This window comes from Oncorhynchus mykiss, chromosome 25 (genome assembly GCF_057628025.1).
Source record: "Oncorhynchus mykiss isolate SJ-2025 chromosome 25, ASM5762802v1, whole genome shotgun sequence".
NCBI classification, from domain to species: domain Eukaryota; kingdom Metazoa; phylum Chordata; class Actinopteri; order Salmoniformes; family Salmonidae; genus Oncorhynchus; species Oncorhynchus mykiss.
In genome coordinates this window covers 54,366,128-54,384,088 of record NC_143046.1, presented here as the reverse complement: position 1 = coordinate 54,384,088, position 17,961 = coordinate 54,366,128, and the positions used below count along the sequence as shown (strand labels likewise).

Genomic DNA, 17,961 nt, shown 5'->3' with positions numbered 1-17,961 from the left:
CCTGTCGGAATCTGCCGGTCTATCTGAGCCTACCTATGTTTTGTTATTAAAGAAGCTCTGTTTAAGTTAGTTCGCTTTTGGGTCCTCATTCACTCACCGTAACAGAGGACTTCTCATTAAAATGTTTAGATGGTGTAAATGTTTATAACAGAAGTGCTTTTGATGTTGCAGACCTTTCTGGCTTCTATGAACCAAGTGTTCCCTGCTGAGGAGGATGTCAACAAACATATGGAGGATAACTGTAAGTTCACACATTACTTTTGTCTATCCTCAAGTTGGCTTGACTGGTATGGACTTTATGTTGGTGTATGTAACTTAATGTGCAGATGTTTTTAAAGACATGCTCCGGTACTTGGGTGACTAAGATTATTATCTTTAAACCTCCCGCTTTGGGCTAGAGGTGTCAATGTGTAGTTCATACAGTGGTTGCTCCACTAAAAGTTTTTGCGATTATGCTGCAGGACTTAGAGGTCATTTGTGGTTTTGTACGGTACTCTGCGTCACCACTTCATTGCTTCATACCAGCACAACGGGGAGTTAGAGCACTGATTATGCTTTCGGGTCCTACTGTGTCTCTGACAATGAATGGGTGACATAAACCTAAATAGAAACTGATACTTGTGCACGACTTCAGTATTACTTACTAAAACTGTTGTTACGCTAAGGCTTTTATTCTTATATTTTGTTAAGATTATTTAGCTCTTACTGTAGCCCACTCCTGGCCGGTCATGTTATTTATTTGTGACATTGTGGTTACAATAATGAAATGTAAACAAGATGCTGTGTTTTTATTTACAGTAGTGGCCCGATTAGCACTTGTGGCCCGATTAGCAGGACAATAGACTCTTAATAGCCTGGCTACAGTAGGTGTGAACTTCCACCTGCCTGCAATGTATTCAATGATTAAGTACTCTGAAGTGTTACATTTCTAACTCAAAACAGCAGTACAGTATTTCTTCATCAATATCTTTATGCTTTCGTTAATATAATTATGATAAAAATACTCTTTCAAAATGCTGATGTTTATTTAGTTATGGATCCATTACAAATTACTATGGGAATAAACATCACTGAATTACAGAAATATTAGAACCAAGTTGTCTAATGAAGGTAAACAAATGGTTGCTTACTGGAAAATACTCTTTCAAACACACACAGTCACATTGTACAGCGCCATTATATCTATTAGCAGGTAGCTGGAGAATAGACTTGCCTAGAAGGAGGGTAGGGGAGAATTCTATCGTCAAATGTATTTCTAAGTTAGGTTGGCTGTATCACAACCGGACGTGATTGGTTGCAATTTCAGTTTAATCCACCAGAAAAGACCAAACAAATAATACAACAAAAACTATTATTATGTATCACAGCTTACCGTGATTGGGAGGCACATAGGGCAGCGCACAATTGGTCCAGCGGTAAAAACAGAAATAAATGTTTTGGCCTTTACAAATACAATTTTTACCTTTATTCAGATTACAATCGCTCACTTTCGTTTTTTTTCATATGAAATCACCTCCAAAATATCGTTATACAGTGGGGCAAAACAAGTATTTAGTCAGCCACCAATTGTGCAAGTTCTCCCACTTAAAAAGATGAGAGAGGCCTGTAATTTTCACCATAGGTACACTTCAACTATGACAGACAAAATGAGAAACAAAATCCAGAAAATCACATTGTAGGATTTTTAATTAATTTATTTGCAAATTATGGTGGAAAATAAGTATTTGGTCACCTACAAACAAGCAAGATTTCTGGCTCTCACAGACCTGTAACTTCTTCTTTAAGAGGCTCCTCTGTCCTCCACTCGTTACCTGTATTAATGGCACCTGTTTGAACTTGTTATCAGTATAAAAGACACCTGTCCACAACCTCAAACAGTCACACTCCAAACTCCACTATGGCCAAGACCAAAGAGCTGTCAAAGGACACTAGAAACAAAATTGTAGACCTGCACCAGGCTGGGAAGACTGAATCTGCAATAGGTAAGCAGCTTGGTTTGAAGAAATCAACTGTGGGAGCAATTATTAGGAAATGGTAGACATACAAGACCACTGATAATCTCCCTCGATCTGGGGCTCCACGCAAGATCTCACCCCGTGGGGTCAAAATGATCACAAGAACGATGAGCAAAAATCCCAGAACCACACGGGGGGACTTAGTGAATGACCTGCAGAGAGCTGGGACTAAAGTAACAAAGCCTACCATCAGTAACACACTACGCCGCCAGGGACTCCTGCAGTGCCAGACGTGCAGTGCCAGACGTGTCCCCCTGCTTAAGCCAGTACATGTCCAGGCCCATCTGAAGTTTGCTAGAGAGCATTTGGATGATCCAGAAGAAGATTGGGAGAATGTCATATGGTCAGATGAAACCAAAATATAACTTTTTGGTAAAAACTTGTCGTGTTTGAAGGACAAAGAATGCTGAGTTGCATCCAAAGAACACCATGCCTGCTGTGAAGCATGGGGATGGAAACATCATGCTTTGGGGCTGTTTTTCTGCAAAGGGACCAGGACGACTGATCCGTGTAAAGGAAAGAATGAATGGGGCCATGTATCGTGAGATTTTGAGTGAAAACCTCCGTACATCAGCAAGGGCATTGAAGATGAAACGTGGCTGGGTCTTTCAGCATGACAATGATCCCAAACACACCGCCCGGGCAACGAAGGAGTGGCTTCGTAAGAAGCATTTCAAGGTCCTGGAGTGGCCTAGCCAGTCTCCAGATCTCGACTCCATAGAAAATCTTTGGAGGGAGTTGAAAGTCCGTGTTGTCCAGCAACAGCCCCAAAACGTCACTGCTCTAGAGGAGATCTGCTTGGAGGAATGGGCCAAAATACCAGCAACAGTGTGTGAAAACCTTGTGAAGACTTACAGAAAACGTTTGACCTCTGTCATTGCCAACAAAGGGTATTTAGCAAAGTATTGAGATAAACTTTTGTTATTGACCAAATACTTATTTTCCACCATAATTTACAAATAAATTCATAAAAAATCCTACAATGTGATTTTCTGGATTTTTTTTCTCATTTTGTCTATAATCGTTGAAGTGTACCTAATGATGAAAATTACAGGCCTCTCATCTTTTTAAGTGGGAGAACTTGTGCACTTGGTGGCTGACTAAATACTTTTTTGCCCCACTGTATACAATTATGGTGTAGAAATGTTATGCTCTTAGTGTAACCTTTATTTAACTAGGCAAGTCAGTTAAGAACAAATTCTTATTTACAAGGACACCCTACCCCTTCCTCCCAGTTGGGGAATTGAACCCCTGTCCCGCACAACACAGGGATTCTTTAGCTAAATAGCCAAGTACTGTAGCCTACTCCCAACTGTCACGTTGTACAGCACCATATTTTCCTTTCCATCCTAACAGAAACCCAGAGGGTTTTTAGTTTTTCTTGAATTAGAAACCCCGTAATATTAAGCAAATTAATGAAGCAAAATTTCTTAAAATCAGTCCCATATACTATGTTCTTACAAAAAAGGTTTTAAAATGTTCTAGTACAGCTTCTATTGATGGCTATCAAATGCTTCTCAAAGGTGCCCTCTGTTGGTCAAACTAGCACTAACTAGCATTAATGGTACCAGTGGTTGGCACTTAAATAACGTTCCGTAGAATTCTGCGGCACCATGCAAGCTGTGCCGCCATGCAAGCTGCACATACAGTATCTGCACATATGTGACATAGTAAGCAGTTTTTGGGGACCACTTCTGGCTCGTGAGTGCTACTTTCATAACTACTGGCTAAAAAGTATTCAAAAGTACCGGAGAATCTCTTTAAAGGATGCTTTCTCATGAGTGACTGTTTTTCTCTCTTTCAGGTTCTCTTATGTACCTGAATGAAGGCACACTCTTAAACAACGTCCGAGTGCGGTACAGTAAAGACAAGATTTATGTAAGATGTCCTCATCTCATTACAAATCAATTGTAGATTAATCCTAGGCCTTTAAGATAGACCATTCTCTTCCTGTAAGAGACATCTGTTGGTCATATGCCTAGTTGTGAAATTCAGATGCTCTAGCTCTCGGGTGTCAAACTCATTCCACGGAGGGCCGAGTGTCTGAGGATGTTTGTTTTTTTCCTTTCAATTAAGCCCTAGACAACCAGGTGAGGGGAGTTCTTTACTAATTAGTGACCTTCATTTCTCAATCAAGTACAAGGGATGATTGAAAACCCGCAGACACTCGGCCCTCCATGAAATGAGTTTGGCCACGTGTGCTCTAGCTCATGTGATGATTAAAAATGTGACTTTTTGCTACACAGACTTATGTGGCCAACATCTTGATTGCGGTGAACCCTTACTATGACATACCCAAACTGTACGCTCCAGAGACCATCAAGTCTTATCAGGGCCGGTCCCTGGGCACTCTACCACCTCACGTCTACGCTATCGGTGAGGGCAGACATCTCTATTACATCAGTGGCTGCTATACTGCCTGGTTACTGGTCATAAATGTAGTGTGTTTAAATGTAAAGCAATGGCTACATTTGACATACATTTGAATAAAGCCTAGGACTATGTCATGTAAAAGTGTTGCCAAAGCATCAGATCATTACTTGATTGATTGTGTTTTCTTTGGCTTTCTGTCTTTCAGCGGACAAGGCTTACCGGGACATGAGGGTGCTGAAGATGAGCCAGTCTATCATAGTGTCTGGAGAATCTGGGGCCGGGAAGACAGAAAACACAAAGTTTGTCCTCAGGTCTGGCCTAAAATACTACTGACTACTATGATCTTGTTAGTTACTACAGACAACCTTTTAAAATATTAAAGATAGACTGAGCGAGATAACATTTCACGGCGAAAACAATGGGTCAATTTCCGCAACAATTAAGAGTGTTGTAGCGCGAGACTAAACTTCTCAGCTGTTTTGGCCCTGTAGCTATCACGTTGAAGCAGTATGAAGCGCACCCTTGCATGTGCACAGTAACTCTGTGTGACTCTGGGTCTCAAAAGGCTGTTATTAGTGATTTTTAACAGTCTTCTGTTATGCTGTGAGCTGTTCCACACGACAACCAGTTGAGAGCTGTGCACTCTTGCCCAACAGATTTTCCGCTCAAAATAGGCAATGTGTACTGTGCGTTCGTGATAAATAATCTACAGACCTAATAGCTTTAGGAATTTCTTTATTTGTTTTATCAATTATTATATAGCCTAAATTGAAAATAGCATTATTACAATATTTGTATCACTGGCACAAGTGGGCCACTGACGTGGATGATTGACAGATCCAGAGGGTTTCCTCAACCCCCCTGGGCCAGCGGGTAGCCCTGTATGTCGAGCCCTGATGTTGTGTAATGACGTTGGTCGTCAGTGTATAAGCCATGTTTTCTGTAATTTCACTGATCTAAAAGTAGGGCTGTCAAACAATATACAGTGCCTTGCGAAAGTATTCGGCCCCCTTGAACTTTGCGACCTTTTGCCACATTTCAAGCTTCAAACATAAAGATATAAAACTGTATTTTTTTGTGAAGAATCAACAACAAGTGGGACACAATCATGAAGTGGAACGACATTTATTGGATATTTCAAACTTTTTTAACAAATCAAAAACTGAAAAATTGGACGTGCAAAATTATTCATCCCCTTTACTTTCAGTGCAGCAAACTCTCTCCAGAAGTTCAGTGAGGATCTCTGAATGATCCAATGTTGACCTAAATGACTAATGGTGATAAATACAATCCACCTGTGTGTAATCAAGTCTCCGTATAAATGCACCTGCACTGTGATAGTCTCAGAGGTCCGTTAAAAGCGCAGAGAGCATCATGAAGAACAAGGAACACACCAGGCAGGTCCGAGATACTGTTGTGAAGAAGTTTAAAGCCGGATTTGGATACAAAAAGATTTCCCAAGCTTTAAACATCCCAAGGAGCACTGTGCAAGCGATAATATTGAAATGGAAGGAGTATCAGACCACTGCAAATCTACCAAGACCTGGCCGTCCCTCTAAACTTTCAGCTCATACAAGGAGAAGACTGATCAGAGATGCAGCCAAGAGGCCCATGATCACTCTGGATGAACTGCAGAGATCTACAGCTGAGGTGGGAGACTCTGTCCATAGGACAACAATCAGTCGTATATTGCACAAATCTGGCCTTTATGGAAGAGTGGCAAGAAGAAAGCCATTTCTTAAAGATATCCATAAAAAGTGTTGTTTAAAGTTTGCCACAAGCCACCTGGGAGACACACCAAACATGTGGAAGAAGGTGCTCTGGTCAGATGAAACCAAAATTGAACTTTTTGGCAACAATGCAAAACGTAATGTTTGGCGTAAAAGCAACACAGTTGAACACACCATCCCCACTGTCAAACATGGTGGTGGCAGCATCATGGTTTGGGCCTGCTTTTCTTCAGCAGGGACAGAGAAGATGGTTAAAATTGATGGGAAGATGGATGGAGCCAAATACAGGACCATTCTGGAAGAAAACCTGATGGAGTCTGCAAAAGACCTGAGACTGGGACGGAGATTTGTCTTCCAACAAGACAATGATCCAAAACATAAAGCAAAATCTACAATGGAATGGTTCAAAAATAAACATATCCAGGTGTTAGAATGGCCAAGTCAAAGTCCAGACCTGAATCCAATCGAGAATCTGTGGAAAGAACTGAAAACTGCTGTTCACAAATGCTCTCCATCCAACCTCACTGAGCTCGAGCTGTTTTGCAAGGAGGAATGGGAAAAAATGTCAGTCTCTCGATGTGCAAAACTGATAAAGACATACCCCAAGCGACTTACAGCTGTAATCGCAGCAAAAGGTGGCGCTACAAAGTATTAACTTAAGGGGGCTGAATAATTTTGCACGCCCAATTTTTCAGTTTTTGATTTGTTAAAAAAGTTTGAAATATCCAATAAATGTCGTTCGACTTCATGATTGTGTCCCACTTGTTGTTGATTCTTCACAAAAAAATACAGTTTTATATCTTTATGTTTGAAGCCTGAAATGTGGCAAAAACTCGCAAAGTTCAAGGGGGCCGAATACTTTCGCAAGGCACTGTATATATATTTTTTATGGAGTGTTTTTAAAAAAAATGTTTTTAGCTGTATAGATGATGTATTTTGGATGTTTTCAGTGTATTTTGAACGCTTTCAGACAATGCGATAAATCATGGTGAAAAAATGTGTCCACTCAAATTACAAAAAGTTAACTTGAGTTGATAGCCCTAGTCCAAAGATTAACGTCATATACTGTAGCATCATTGCTATTCTTCATCCTATAGATATTTAACAACATCATACGGAACGGGTCAAGATATTGATGAGAGAATTGTTCAAGGTAGGATTTAACAAATAACTTCACCAATAACTTCCAAATCGTACTTTGGCCATCCAAAGTAGAAGAGATCCCAATACTTATTTTGTGCCTGTACATTTCAGCAAACCCCCTGCTTGAGGCCTTTGGAAACGCCAAGACAGTCAGAAATAACAACAGCAGTCGGTTTGGGAAATTTGTGGAAATCCACTTCAATGAAAAGGTTAGACATCATTTTCTGTGGCTAATACATTTTCAAATAATGCATATTTTGGTCAATTTCATTGTTGCTTCATTGGCCCACATTGTGTGTGTGTGTGTGTGTGTGTGTGTGTGTGTGTGTGTGTGTGACAGAGTAAAGTGGTGGGTGGCTTCGTGTCTCACTACCTGCTGGAGAAGTCAAGGATTTGCATGCAGAGTAAAGAGGAGAGGAACTACCACATCTTCTACAGGCTATGTGCCGGAGCATCTGAGGACATCAGACAGAGGCTGCACCTTGACTCCCCTGACAGCTTCAGGGTCAGTGGTACACACACACACACTATGCATACACAAGCGGGCATACTGCACAATCTATAGGGTGACCTGTGTATTACTGTGGAGTGTAACTAGAGAGCATCTTTCGATACCAGGTTGGGTGGATGGAAGGATGAGTCCTTTCAAAGAATGCTGCAAATAGCACTCGCGTGTGAACTCCCTGTTCCCCATGCCTGACTGGGTTCTTTGCGAGAGAGATATTCTGTGTCCCTCTCCCTACCTAATGAAGTAACAAACATCTTCCAGGCAAATTCTTCCACCATGATGCAAATTGTGTCAATTGGAAAATTCTATTGTATCTTTGGTGAAAATGTTCCAGTGTGTTCTGTTTTAGTCTGACATTTTCCACCAACATTTTTCCCTTTTGACATAATCTTGCTGCCAAGTGGTGTGAAAGTAGTTATAGACAACGATGAAGCTTTCGATTATGTCCACAACTGAACCAGATATAGGCATATCTCTGTTCATAAATGTAAATCTGTTCTCTATATGACCACTAGATGTCATGTGTGTTATATATAATATACAAAGCCTCTAATTTATATTGTGGAGAGATTCTGCACACCTACTTACCATTTGTTTTTCATTTCTCAGTTTCAGCTGTGCCCCCAGTAAAACTAAGCTCACCTTTGTGAACTTGGGATTTGTAATGTAATTATAATTACGATCAGTGTTCTAGAACCAACACCCACACTAAAGGTGTTAGGGGATTGCCTAAATTAGTTGGTTCATTTCACCTGCGCTCTAAATAACTCTATAATAACACTAATATAATAATATACCATTTAGCCGACTCTTTTATCCAAATCGACTTAGTCATGAGTACATACATTTTATTTAAATATATTTAACCCTTTACACTCATACCCGTATACGGGTTGAAAATGGCAGATTTGATAAGCGCCTAAATTGGAACACAGTGGCTGTACAGTAATGTGCTATACAGGACGTCAGAGCTCAGGGTCTCCGCTTGACAGCTCTGTATGGGTTTTGACTGACAGCCGTTCTGAACTTGAGCACCGCGTGTGACAAGAAGTTGCCCCCACATCCCTCCCGCTAATTGGGAAACTTCTGCAAATGCTTTGTTGTCTGAGTGAGGGAAATACTGTAAGTTACGAGGACTATGTATTTTGAAAGACGACGTGATGATTATAATAATTAGAACTTTGATGTTATACAAGCAAGCCAAGCACCTGTGAGTCCAAATGTGCACTTCATATTTCCATATCGTAAAACTCACATAGTATACAGTGTCAACATTTATGATCGATATGTTTGATGTACAGTTACAAGATGACATGGCATAATACCCTGGGTTGTCCTAAACAGAATGAGCCTTGGTTTGTTGTATTGTGAAGAAAATTGGCAACGGACCACACATCTGAATGCACTCCATTCTATGCGCACAAAAGCTACAATCTGTTTCTCGGAATTACCTTTTGAAAGCCTTGTATTTTATAATTTAGCTAGTCGTGTTGGCAACAGAACAAATTTTCAAATTATGTCCACCTGACCCAGATTATGATTAATAATGGACTGTTTTTGGATGGCGTAAACAGCCAGAATAATTGTGTAAAGGCAGGGATGCGGTTCTGTGGTCCAAACAAAACATCTACAAGTGTGCTCTCTCTAGTTCGTCAACGGCACAGTTCGGGGAGCTGAAAAAAAGCACCTTATAGTTTAAGACTCTTTCTTTGAGTCAGAAAAGGGCATTAGAATTACTTAGGAACTGGCACACTTTGGAGACAGTGTGTGGCCACTTTTAAACACCAGTTAGACCTCAATACAAACCTTGTAATATTTTTGTATTATGTTGCACCTACCCAAAATTTCCCAAGAACATTCTTATCGTGTTACTGAATGTATCCAGGTTATTTTCAGATTTTGTTATCAACAAATGCGGCTTAAAGTGTAGACAATTTCGACTGCACATAAAATCAAGAGTGTAATGTTTGGATTCAGTCTTGTTTCAGATGAACTGTTGTCCTCACCTTTAGTCAAATAATTTCCCCATAATCTCCAAACTGTTCCCTTTTAATTACCACGATGGTTATGCATATTCTTTCGATATTTCTTCTGTAAGAAATTTAGCCCTATCCGTATAGGCCAAGGGGGTTAAACGGAATGTTATTAAGACCAAGGCCTGATTTTCAAGGGAGCCCTGCACACAGTCATACAAATTCACAATATTTACAATTCTAACGCAATCAAAACATAGTATGTATAAGCAATTTAAAAGAAGTTACTTACAAAACACATTGGATTGGATGGTTGGATGTCGATCCAGAGCATCCCAAACATGCTCAGTGGGTGACATGTCTAGGTGAGTATGCAGGCCATGGAAGAACTTGGCCATTTTCAGCTTCCAGGAATTGTGTACAGATCCTTGCGACATGACCATGCATTTTCATGCTGAAACCTGATGGCGGCGGATGAATGGCACAACAATGGGCCTCAGGATCTCATCACGGTATCTTTGTGTATTCAAATTGCCATCTGTCGCTTATGCCTGCCCATACCATAACCCCACTGCCCACCATAGTGCCCTATGTTCACAATGTTGACATCAGCAAACCGCTGGCCCACAGGTGCTGTATGCCATCTGCCCAGTACAAACCAGGATTCATCCATGAAGAGCACACTTCTCCAGTGTGCCAGTGACTATTAAAGGTGAGCATTTGCACACTGATGTCGGTTACGACGCCAAACTGCAGTCCGGTCAAGCTCCCTCAACTTAAGACATCTGTGGTATTGTGTTGAGACAACTCCTTTACAGTGGTGCCTAGTGACTTGGATCTACAGTTGCGCTCAGCTCAACACTGGGATAGCTTTTGAGTAAGTTTGAGGGGACATTGTAACACATGGTAATGTGTGAAACTTACTGCTCAGCCTGAAGTGCCCCCCACTTGCACCAGCAAATAACAAACTTTTCATGTTGCAGTGACTAGTAAGACCTAGACACCTAATAGTCACAATGAACAGAGTAGGAAGTCACCTGTCAAAATATATATCTGAAACAGTGTTCCATCATGGCAGCAGAGCCATAGTAGTTGAGGAAAAAATATGTGACAAAAAATGTAAATTTACCATTGACAACAAGTTAAATGCAGCCCTCAATAGAGGAGTCTGAACAGCAGACAGAGCTGACAGATACCTCGTTAAAATATAGGGAGGGGGGGAATACAGAGATAACACTAGAGTATGGAATCTAATTTCAATAAATCAGAGAAGAGAGTACATGTTATTTTAGCCTGTAAGCTTTATTAATTTGACCTCCTGGGGAGAAATCCACAGACACTTCTCTGAAGCCCCCCGAGCAAAGCTGTCTACGCACCTGCATTGGACAATTCTCTCTCTGTAATGATGCATACGGAAGCTGTTTTAGGAAGTCCCCTGCTGGTGACTTTCCATCTCAAAGTACTCTCAAACAGCTCAGCCAAAACCTGTAGTCAAGGGTTGATGAACCCTGGCTCTCTGGAACTTTCCTCAACCTGTTATGATTGGTTGACAAGGTCACAACTTGGGACTTTGACACTGTGTACAGTCTCTGTTACAATATGCCATGACAATTTTAATTGCCAAATATTTTAATAAAGTTACTGTTCATTAGTAGTAAAGGCTTACATTTAATGACCGCCATTTTTAGTAACACAGTATGTTTTCTACATGAACACAAAGTTCAAATGTCATATGTCTTTGCGTGTTTTGCCATTATCTGTTGTCATAATACATACCTTCTGAAAGAGGTCATGCCATCTCTTCTGCCTCGGAGCTGGCCTGTTGCCCGATCGGCAGGCCAAACCCCTGTGGTGGCAAATGTTCCCAAGCGGGACATCTACTCCTTTATGGGGCTTTTTAAACGTCTGAAACCAACATGATGAGTGTGTCACACTACTGCAAGAACAATTAGCAATACATAGTAAACCTAATGTAAACAAGGCTAATACAGTCAGCTCGCGAAATTTGTCAGTATTCAAGCAAGTAGGCCAATCAAGCATCATGGCAAATTAGTCAACTTAGGCTATATCAGGGAGGCTATATCATGGACTGATTGATTTTACATAGGTAATGTTAGCTATGGCTAGAGACGTTTATAACCATAGTTTGTCCCCTGGATATCAAAGCATTGACATCAAAGCATTATCTAACTTAGCTGGCATAATAATATAGCTACCTAGCTAGCTAGTCAAAAGAAAATGAGGTGACGCTAACTATGAAAGCTCCCCCATTTGAAAAATAATGGTCCTGTAACATTACCAAATGATAAACATGACCATACTGTAAGCTGTTTTCTAGATAGCTAATGAACTTAGCGAGCTGAATAGCATTTACTAAAACGGACTAACTTAACCTTGGTAACATTAGCAGATTGCATTATATTTTAGATATAACCAACTTTGATAGTTCTCACTAACCTATGAAAATGAATGCTAGAGCTACTTTACTTTACTTTACTGTACTTTACTGCTACTTTAACTTTACTGTACCATTACCATGCCAGCTAGCTAGCTTGCCACCAGCTAAGTTAAGCAACAACTATTGACAACTATTGGCCAGTAACCGAAAGATTGCCGGATGGACTCTCCGACCTGACAAGGTAAACGTCGGTCGTTCTGACCCTGAACAAGGCAGTTAACTCCCTGTTCCCTGGTAGGCCGTCATTGTAAATAAGAATTTGTTCTTAACTGACTTTCCTATTTGAATGAAGGTTCAATTAAAAAAAGTATAATAGTAAATATCACCATTGCAGTAGCTTTCATGTTTTTACCTTGTGGTATGAAAAGCTGATAGGAGAAGGTTAGTTGGCTGGCTAGCTAGCTACAGTTCTGTCTCGATCGTGTAGTGTCTGGACGTCTCTATTTTATTTCCAGGTGGTTGTCTGAGTCAACCAATAGTGTCGCACCCCTCCATCTTTCGAAAGATGGAAAGATGGAGGTGTGCGACGCTAGAGGCTGTGTCCTTCTTCCAAATAATGAGAAGTTATACATGACTGGCTTTTGAAACATGCACAGGGAGATGATTGGACATGGTTGGCAGCCTAATGTGAGTAAAATAGCACCATGTTCTACCAAGTGAGCTACAGGGGTACAACACCAATTATAGTTGTTCTTTTGGGTATTTTTCACGGTATGATTATAGCAGGTCTACACAGTGACAAGCACATCAACAGAAGCAATAAACTAAACTCAGCAAAAGAAGAAACGTCCTCTCACGGTCAACTGTGTTTATTTTCAGCAAACTTAACGTGTAAATATTTGTATGAACATAACAAGATTGAACAACTGAGACATATACTGAACAAGTTCCACAGACATGTGACTAACAGAAATGAAATAATGAATCCCTGAACAAAGGGGGGTCAAAATCAAAAGTAACAGTCAGTATCTGGTGTGGCCACCAGCTGCATTAAGTACTGCAGTGCATTTCCTCCTCATGGACTGCACCAGAGTTGCCAGTTTTTGCTGTGAGACGTTACCCCACTCTTCCACCAAGGCACCTGCAAGTTCACTGACATTTCTGGGGGGAATGGCCCTAGCCCTCACCCTCTGATCCAGCAGATCCCAGACGTGCTCAATGGGATTGAGATCCGGGCTCTTCGCTGGCCATGGCAGAACACTGACATTCCTGTCTTGCAGGAAATCACACACAGAACAAGCAGTATGTCTGGTGGCGTTGTCATGCTGGAGGGTCATGTCAGGATGAGCCTGCAGGAAGGGTACCACATGAGGGAGGAGGATGTCTTCCCTGTAACGCACAGCGTTGAGATTGCCTGCAATGACAAGAAGCTCAGTCCGATGATGCTGTGACACACCGCCCTAGACCATGACAGACCCTCCAACTCCAAATCGATCCCGCTCGAGGGTACAGGCCTCGGTGTAATGCTCATTCCTTCAACGATAAACGTGAATCCGACCATCACCCCTGGTGAGAAAAAACTGTAACTCGTTAGTGAAGACACCTTGTTTCCAGGCCTGTCTGGTCCTGCGACGGTGGGTTTGTGCCCATAGGCGACGTTGTTGCCGGTGATGCCTTACAACAGGCCTACAAGCCCTCAGTCCAGCCTCTCTCAGCCTATTGCGGACAGTCTGAGCACTGATGGAGGGATTGTGCATTCCTGATGTAACCTGGGCAGTTGTTGTTGCCATCCTGTACCTGTCCCGCAGGTGTGCTGTTCGGATGTACCGATCCTGTGCAGGTGTTGTTACACGTGGTCCGTCCTGTCTCCCTGTAGCGCTGTCTTAGGCGTCTCACAGTTCGGACATTGCAATTTATTGCCCTGGCCACATCTGCAGTCCTCATGCCGCCTCGCAGCATGCCTAAGGCATGTTCATGCAGATGAGCAGGGACCCTGGGCATCTTTCTTTTGGTGTTTTCCAGAGTCAGTAGAAAGGCCTCTTTTAGTGTCCTAAGTTTTCATAACTGTGACCTTTAATTGCCTACCGTCTGTAAGCTGTTAGTGTCGACCGTTCCACAGGTGCATGTTCATTAATTATTTATGGTTCATTGAACACGCTTGGGAAACAGTGTTTAAACCCTTTACAATGAAGATCTATCAAGCTATTTGGATTTTTATGAATTATCTTTGAAAGACAGGGTCCTACAAAAGGGCCGTTTCTTTTTTTACTGAGTTTACAATGAAATTAAAGCGAAGTGAACTGTGAAGCCACGTTTGGATATTAGATAGTTCATCTTTGAACATGACAAAAACAATGCCACCATTCTTGCATGCATTGTTACCCTACAACATAATAATAAATATACTGGCTTATAGGTTGTGTCTACAGATGTGTCATTTCTGGAATGCTAATTGTTTGTGTATGCTCTCCTTTGTCCCTCATAGTATTTGAATCGAGGATGCACGAGATACTTTGCCAGCAAGGACACAGACAAACAGATCATGCAGAATCGCAAGAGTCCTGAGGTACTGTACCTTTCAGCGTATTGTCTTCCACCTCTCTTCAATGTAGAAAATAAATAACCCTGGAACTTTGACTGGTACTAATATACTAATATGTGTATATATATATATATATGCCCTATATTTTTCTTTAATTTGTACTTTTACTCCTTTTTCGTGATATCCAATTGGTAGTTGCAGTCTTGTCCCATCGCTGCAACTCCCGTACGGACTTGGGAGAGGCGAAGGTCGAGAGCTATGCGTCCTCTGAAACATGGCCCTGCCAAGCCGCACTGTTTATTGACACACTGCTCACTTTACCCGGAAGCCAGCCGCACCAATGTGCCGGAGGAAACACCGTACAACTGGCGACCGAAGTCAGCATGCATGTGCCCGGCCCACCACAGGAGTTGCTAGTGCGCGATGGGACAAGGACATCCCGGCCGGGCCAAACCCTCCCCTAACCCGGACAACACTGGGTCTCCCTGTTGCGGCCAGCTGTAACAGCTTGGGATAGCTGTAACAGCTTGGGATAGAACCCAGGTCTGTAGTTACGCTTCTGGCACTAAGATGCAGTGCATTAGACCGATGCACCACTCGGGTGGCTCTAAGACAAGATTTTTTTTAATGGAAAAACTGGTTTACTCTAGTAAAAGGAAGATAAACTGCACTGATTCCAGCAACAAAAAAATGTGCCTAGGCTCTGAAGACTGAGCTGCCTCATGCTAGCCAGCTGGAAAACAACAACATAGTTAAATACCAATACATTGAAAATGTGTCCTATGTTTTTGTCGATTGTAGGACTGTAGCCACCGAATTCTACATTCGTAAAAGGCTAATATCGGCCGATAACATCAGTCACCCAATAAATCGGTCGGGATTTAGTCATGGTATCGATATTAGTATTTTTGAGGCATCATTTCCAAATCAACCCAAAAGTAGTGTTGTCTGTACGATACCAGATTTTCCTTGGCAATTCGTTTTTATCTTGAAGCAGACTAAAATCTATGGTCCTTTTTAAAACCTACTTTTGTAAAATATTGTGTTCTATAGGTTGCAAAATAAACAAATGACTCTGGGTGACAAGGCTGTTTTTCCAACATTAGGACTGTTTTCTTCAAGATATGTATGTATATGTATTTTTTTGGCTTCCTTGCGAAAGTATCTAAAATGTATTGTGTCACTTATAGATGATTAGAACATACCAGTGTCTACATATATGAAAATGGAGCGTGGTTAACAAGATAAGAAGAAAGTTCCTGAAATATGCTTCTCTGTGTGATCACAGGGTAGGATTAAAGGAAGAAAAACACAGATTTTCAAAACTTGCAACAAGTTTCTAGCCAGAGAGAGGTCACCGCTAATCCCCACGTCACCGCTAATCTCATAGTATTTCAAAATCACTGTTTTAAATTTTTTTAATTTTTTTAATATTAATCGGGTATAACTTTCTTTGTAAAAATGCGCCATTTTCACATACAGTGCATTTGGAAAGTATTCAGACCCCTTGACTTTTTCCACATTTTGTTACGTTACAGCCTTCTAAAATTTATTTAAATTGGTGTTTTTCACCCTCAAATCTACTCGCAATGCTCCATAATGACAAAGCAAAAACTGGTTTTTAGAAATCATATTTACACAAGTATTCAGACCCTTTACTTAGTATTTTGTTGAAGCACCCTTGGCAGCGATTACAGCCTTGTCTTCTTGGGTATGACGCTACAAGCTTTGCACACCTGTATTTGGGGAGTTTCTCCCATTCTTCTCTGCAGATCTTCTTAAGCTCTGTAATGTTGAATGGGGAGTGTCGCTGCCCAGCTATTTCAGCTATTTGCCCCAGTCTGAGGTACTGAGAGCTCTGAAGCAGGTTTTCTTCAAGGATCTCTTTGGACTTCCACCAATTGGAGTAAACTAATAAACAATAACACTTAGGCTTCTACCTTCTTTTTATACATCTTATACACATTTTACAGACACAATCTATTTTACAATAGTTATATTTTGTTTATTTTTAAGTTCTTCCTCTATTTCTGATTTTTGTTTTCTATTTGTAACTGTGCTATTTCACAGAACTTCTGTACCTACAGTGCCTTGCGAAAGTGTTCGGCCCCCTTGAACTTTGCGACCTTTTGCCACATTTCAGGCTTCAAACATAAAGATATAAAACTGTATTTTTTTGTGAAGAATCAACAACAAGTGGGACACAATCATGAAGTGGAACGACATTTATTGGATATTTCAAACTTTTTTAACAAATCAAAAACTGAAAAATTGGGCGTGCAAAATTATTCAGCCCCTTTACTTTCAGTGCAGCAAACTCTCTCCAGAAGTTCAGTGAGGATCTCTGAATGATCCAATGTTGACCTAAATGACTAATGATGATAAATACAATCCACCTGTGTGTAATCAAGTCTCCGTATAAATGCACCTGCACTGTGATAGTCTCAGAGGTCCGTTAAAAGCGCAGAGAGCATCATGAAGAACAAGGAACACACCAGGCAGGTCCGAGATACTGTTGTGAAGAAGTTTAAAGCCTGATTTGGATACAAAAAGATTTCCCAAGCTTTAAACATCCCAAGGAGCACTGTGCAAGCGATAATATTGAAATGGAAGGAGTATCAGACCACTGCAAATCTACCAAGACCTGGCCGTCCCTCTAAACTTTCATCTCATACAAGGAGAAGACTGATCAGAGATGCAGCCAAGAGGCCCATGATCACTCTGGATGAACTGCAGAGATCTACAGCTGAGGTGGGAGACTCTGTCCATAGGACAACAATCAGTCGTATATTGCACAAATCTGGCCTTTATGGAAGAGTGGCAAGAAGAAAGCCATTTCTTAAAGATATCCATAAAAAGTGTTGTTTAAAGTGTGCCACAAGCCACCTGGGAGACACACCAAACATGTGGAAGAAGGTGCTCTGGTCAGATGAAACCAAAATTGAACTTTTTGGCAACAATGCAAAACGTTATGTTTGGCGTAAAAGCAACACAGCTGAACACACCATCCCCACTGTCAAACATGGTGGTGGCAGCATCATGGTTTGGGCCTGCTTTTCTTCAGCAGGGACAGGGAAGATGGTTAAAATTGATGGGAAGATGGATGGAGCCAAATACAGGATCATTATGGAAGAAAACCTGATGGAGTCTGCAAAAGACCTGAGACTGGGACGGAGATTTGTCTTCCAACAAGACAATGATCCAAAACATAAAGCAAAATCTACAATGGAATGGTTCAAAAATAAACATATCCAGGTGTTAGAATGGCCAAGTCAAAGT

General features: G+C 41.2%; 1 protein-coding gene across 8 annotated transcripts in view; it reads left to right on the top strand.

The window, feature by feature from the left end:
• Window positions 1–17,961, top strand: part of myo6b (myosin VIb) — a 98,753-nt gene that overhangs the window by 32,572 nt on the left and 48,220 nt on the right. For all 8 annotated transcript variants that reach the window (XR_005039460.2, XM_036962307.2, XM_036962306.2 and 5 more), the window contains exons 3-10: window positions 172–241; window positions 3,820–3,893; window positions 4,262–4,391; window positions 4,594–4,699; window positions 7,216–7,271; window positions 7,373–7,470; window positions 7,602–7,766; window positions 14,626–14,706. Coding sequence is in view for 7 of the 8 variants with exons in the window: in XM_036962307.2 (XP_036818202.2) it covers window positions 172–241; window positions 3,820–3,893; window positions 4,262–4,391; window positions 4,594–4,699; window positions 7,216–7,271; window positions 7,373–7,470; window positions 7,602–7,766; window positions 14,626–14,706 (780 nt within the window). In the remaining variant the exon portion in view is untranslated. The remainder of the gene's footprint in view (window positions 1–171; window positions 242–3,819; window positions 3,894–4,261; window positions 4,392–4,593; window positions 4,700–7,215; window positions 7,272–7,372; window positions 7,471–7,601; window positions 7,767–14,625; window positions 14,707–17,961) is intronic.